The sequence below is a fragment of the Malania oleifera genome, chromosome 2, assembly GCF_029873635.1.
Source record: "Malania oleifera isolate guangnan ecotype guangnan chromosome 2, ASM2987363v1, whole genome shotgun sequence".
Lineage (NCBI taxonomy): Eukaryota > Viridiplantae > Streptophyta > Magnoliopsida > Santalales > Ximeniaceae > Malania > Malania oleifera.
The window spans coordinates 24,829,615-24,835,187 of NC_080418.1; the positions used below are offsets into that span (position 1 = coordinate 24,829,615).

General features: G+C 39.7%; 1 protein-coding gene across 1 annotated transcript; it reads left to right on the top strand.

Annotated features, from left to right (window-relative positions):
- The first annotated feature begins 212 nt into the window (after positions 1-212).
- Positions 213-3,473, top strand: LOC131149120 (uncharacterized). The gene is made up of 2 exons (XM_058099233.1): positions 213-500; positions 1,625-3,473. The coding sequence occupies exon 2, from the start codon at positions 2,066-2,068 to the stop codon at positions 3,188-3,190; it is 1,125 nt and encodes a 374-aa protein (XP_057955216.1). The 5' UTR covers positions 213-500; positions 1,625-2,065; the 3' UTR covers positions 3,191-3,473.
- Positions 3,474-5,573: the final 2,100 nt, after the last annotated feature.

The window sequence follows — 5,573 nt, forward strand, 5'->3', positions numbered from 1 at the left end:
CTGTTCCTTCCCCCTACGCAGGCAGCCCACGAGGGCTCCCCCTCTCCCCTTCTCTCTTTTCCCTTTCTCTTTTCTCTTTTCTCTTCCATGGTTTTTCTTTTGACTACTCTCTTTTCATTCTTCAATTTCTCTCCTTGAACTCTCTCTTGTTCTCTCCTTCCGGCAGTTTTTTCTTTGTCTCTATTTCTCTCTCAACTTTCTCCTCTGGCAATAGCAGTGCTGCCATACCAGCACCATCAGCAACACAGAAGACCGCCATCCCACAGCCAACTCCAGCAGCAGCCCCGGCCTCCATCACAGCAACACCAATTGCAGTCCTCTGCCTCACCTCTGCTGCAGCCACGGCCAGCACAGCCAACGTCCTCCACCATTCTCTGCTGTACCAGCACGCAGCAGCGCCTCCTTGCAGGACTCTGGCCCCTCCTTCCTGCTGAAACTCACCTCTACAACCAGCCACGCACAGCAACCTCCACAGGAAACCAGCAGATGCAGCAACCATGGTTGGGCTTTTCTCTTTTCTTTCTTATTTCCTTTCCTTTTCTTCTTTTCTTTTCCTTTTATTTTTATGTTAAGTACTGTGGTGTTATTATTCCAACTCTCTCTCTCTCTCTTCTTTTATTTCTTTCAATATTAAGTTGGATGCTACTATTTTAAATTATTTGCTGAAGTTATTTGGAAAGACAAGATCTTGAATTTTAAATATTTTATTATCATTGTAGTGGTTAATTATTTATTAATGTTTTTTTTATTGTTTTCGGTGGTAGATTTAATTATTGTTCGAGTCATTTAGTTAATTTTGTTAAGGTTCGGTTTGGTTATTAAAAAGAAAAAAAAATATTGTTTTTGTTTTGAAGTTTCCCAAGTTTTAGTTTTTTTTGAAGCTCGGTTTATTTACGGTCAGATTTATCAAAGTTTGCATTTTTATTGTGTTTCGTTAGTATTTAAATTTAGGTTTTTATTTGTGTTTTTTTATTTTGGTTCGAGTTCTTGCTTTGTGTTAAAGTCTTGGTTTTTAGTGTGTGCGTTTGAATCTGATTGTGTTTCCTTGCCTGTGTGTTTTTAATTTCATGTTCAAAATTATCATCTTTAATTAGCGCGTGTTTTGATATTTCCTTAAGTAGATTAGAGTTTCCATCCTTACTGTTTAATTCGAAGCATGTTAATTTTAGGACTTTAATTTATGTTTTTGTTTAAGTCTCCACAATCTTGAAAAACCTGAATCTGAACTGAGTTCAATACAATTTTGTTTTTGATTGGACGAACGTAAATTTTGAGATTAAACGCATTCCCTGAGGAGACGATCTAGCCCTTGGGCTTAGTATTACACGACAGAACTCCTATACTTGGGATAGCTCTTGAGCTGCTCATTTTTCGAGTGAGTCAAGTTTTTGGCGCCGTTGCCGGGGAATGTCGGTCTTAGTCTCAAATTTGCATTTTTCCCGTCATTTTTGTTAGTTTTATGAAAAAGAAAAAAAAAATAGAAAACAAAAATAGAAAAAATTTTGAGTCTTAAAAAATGGCTGCACCTGCACCGTGCACGATAATGGATTTTTTGCAGCTTGAATATGCCACTGCATCATCTTCCACTGTTTTGCCTTATGACGAGCTTAATTTCATGATGCAGCGCGGGAGGACATCATTGCTACCCGAGTTTTATGGGTCGGAATCTGAGTGCCCTTATCAGCACCTAGCAGAGTTTGAGTTAACCTGCAACATGTTTTTCTCTCATGCTAGAGCTGGCGAATCTACTAGACTGAATTTATTTCTTGCTATTTTGCAGGATAGGGAACTGATTTGGTTTCATTCCTTGAGACCTCACTCTATCACTAATTGGACTGATATGGAGCGTGAATTTCTACATGCGTTTTGTTCCTCATAGAAAACTCAATTTTTGCAGGAATTGATTCTTAATTTTGTGCAGCAGGATGACGAGACATTTAGGGCTTGCTGGGAGCGATTCAAGGATCTACTAAGCACTTGTCCACATCAGGAGTTCGACTCATGGAGGTTAGTTGATTATTTTTATACTGCTCTTACCCCTAATTGCAAGTGTTTTGTCCAAACTATGTCTAATGGAGAGCTCGTCAGCGAGGATCCAGATCAGGTATTATCAATCTTTGATTACTTAGCTGACAATGTCCCACAGTGGAACACACGATACACTCAGGCACCCATGACTGCACACCCTATCAGCACAATCGGTGGTGGAGATGTATACGAGCCACCAAACTGCCCAAACAACCCTCCGCCTCAATATCAGCCACAACAGATCTCTCCGAGCTGTACGTCGTCAGACCTTTTCGAGGATAGCATAGCACAGATGGCAAACATGCTCCAACAATTCATGCAAACTCAAGTCGATCATAATAATGAATTGTGGGATACCATTAATGCGATAAGCACACAATTGGATATCTTAGAAAACGAAGAATTGCTCGCAGAACCTCAGCCTAGTCCTCAAGAGTACCAGCAACCACAACAACAAATACCCGATGTTTCTCTTGAGATAATAGAGGCCACCACTACTTCAAGAAGCGAGAAAGAATTTCCCCAACCTGAGATGCTCATCGTCGAACAACCAATTGTCCCAGCACTAGAAGTCATGGCTGAACCAGAAGAGGTCAAAGAAAAATCAGAGGAAACGGGGCCACAAGCGGAGCATTTAGTTGATGATGAGACTGATACTCATACGGAGTACCAACTTGTGGTACCTCCTACTCCGAGCTCAGAAATCGTGAAATCGTCACTCCCGCCTGAATCAGATGTTAAGGAGCCTAGTGTAGAGGTAGACTCTTGCAATGGTATGATGATATGTACACCCGATAAAAAGGGTGACCAGTCTGGTGAGCATATGATTTTCAAAGAATCAGGTAAAACCTTTAATGTTAATGCTTCTAAAGAACTGCAGGTAATTATTCTGATCACTTTCTCTCAACCGTTAGTTCGTAAAGAAACAAATTTCCTGGAAACGATGTTGAATAAAGACCCTTTCTTGTCAACACAAGAGGGTCGACCTGCACACAAATTGTTTGGTATTTTGACACGCATTAATTTATCTGAGGTTGATTTTTGTGCAGGTATAAAAACTGATCCACTGTGGCAGCTGAAATTTGGAGAACCGCCGATGCAATTTATAGACCTGCGGCCACCAGACGAAATTCCTCCAGAGCCTCTGCCAAGACAATTGTGATGTTTTTCTTTCCCTTATTTTTCTTTTATTTTATCTTATTTTATTTTTATTTAGTTTTCAGGTCTATTTTCTCATAGTTCGATTTTTGTTTTCCGTTATTTCACCACTCAGGTACGCCTTACTTTTCCCGTGCACAGTTTTTTCTATTTCCCCTATGCTTTCACATTGAGGACAATGTTCCACTTTAGTTGAGGGGGATGAGCATTCGCATGTGACACTGTGTACGTACACGTACTGGGTTTAAAAAAAATAAAAAAAAATCAAAAAAATCAAAAAGAAAGAGAGAAAGAAAGGAGGAGCACTGAAAAATTACATTGCACTATGCTATGCTTAACATTGCGTATACCTTTCACATACTTGCGTATAACTTCAGAATGACACACTTGAGTCAATCATGCGTAGTTTCTCTCTATATGATCTTATGACTCCATGAAGAATCGATTGGTAGTACATTCGTGTTAATTTGACTATATAATTTCCTGTATTTACACGGCATCTCATGAGGTTGAATACACACTCATGTGATTCATTGCACTTAGGGTTTCCTGTGAGCACTGAGAGAGCACCCGTGGAGACTATGACACCTTGTGAGATATCCTTGAGCTATTTATCGTCCTTTTGAGCGTTAATATCAAATCAGAGTTCATGGAACTCAATTCTCTTTTTCTGGATGATTCCTTTGTGCACTAGTCTATGTTTTGATTTGCTAGCCTAGAGGTGACACCTAGTGGGGAGATAGAAACTTAGGTCTTGTAGCCTACTCAAAATGTGAAGGCTGAGCCACCCCTAGAGATAGACTTAATTCATGAACTCCTATTTGAGCTCAATTCCCATTGATTGTATGAAGATTACAAAAGAAGTGTTAATATTGTCCTTATTGATCAAGAAAAGACAGAAAATGAAGAATGAGCAAAATAAAGAATAAGCAATACACATGCGCATGAAATGAAATGTCAATGTCGGCCCAATTACATATCACAAAAAGTCAAGGACGACACATATTTTCCACATATGAAGATGCTTCAACCGGTTAATGCCTCAGATGTATTCACAACAAGTTTGTGAGTAAGTTGATCTAGGGTGGTCTCGGTTGGATATGGCGAGTAGGTGAGAAGATGCTAGGGTGAAGGACCCGACACCTCATAGATAGGCTAGATCCTTTCCTGACTAGTCCACTCCATATACTTAGCATTGTTCTTTTTAATATGTGGGATGTTTGATCACGACACTTCTCCTCACATATGATGAGTGAACCCATTTTCTTTGAGTGTTCTTGAGGGTATACCAGTTAGGCCGAGTCAAAGCGACCGTTCTGTAGGTGTCCACTGGCGTCCTAGGTGTACTGAGTCACACACATCACACACACCTCGAGAGTTTACCTGTTTACACTCGAACTTATATGCTTGCATTAACTCTGAATGTGCCACCAATTAACTTCATGTGAGTATAATGCTCTTAAATGACATATAAACGATGAAACTTGCATGGGTGACGTGTTTTGGAGTTGTGTATACTGAATATGAACGAGCTTGTGTGAAATTCAGTTATGTTCTTGTATGTGAAGTGATATAATATTATCGCATGTGCATTGATTTCATGATCACCGGACATAATTCTAGACACCACCCTGAGATTCATTCACGTCATTTGCTAGAGACTAGCAAAACGTTAGTTGGGGGGTGTGATTACACATCAAAACTGCGTAATTGGGCGTTTAACCCGAGCTTTATGGTTTATATTTTTAATTAAATGTCCAAAATTGTCCAATATTTTAATAAAGTGCCAAAATCATCATTCTTGAACTTTATTGCACAATTTATGAAGTTTTGGTAATTTTTTGTCGCAGGAAAATTCCCGAGAATCAAAACCGACACCTGTTCGTATTTCATGTATAACTTTTCCGTCGGAGCTTCGATCGAGACGATTCAAATTTTTGGAGAAAGAGGAAAGGATTATCTACAACTTTCATGTTTTGCATTTTGCGAGACAATGACTCTAAAAGAGCAGAATTTGTAATGAACAGAGAATAAAAAAATATAATAATTCGGGTCCTCTAAATGGGTCAAATCTCTAATCCGGGTCTAGGGCACCCAATGCCTCCTATTTAAGTTCCTCTGTTTCTTCCCCCTATGCAGGCAGCCCACGAGGGCTCCCCCTCTCCCCTTCTCTCTTTTCCCTTTCTCTTTTCTCTTTTCTCTTCCATGGTTTTTCTTTTGACTACTCTCTTTTCATTCTTCAGTTTCTCTCCTTGAACTCTCTCTTGTTCTCTCCTTTCGGCAGTTTTTTCTTTGTCTCTATTTCTCTCTCAAATTTCTCCTCTGGCCATAGTAGTGCTGCCATACTAGCACCATCACCAACACAGAAGACCCCCATCCCACAGCCA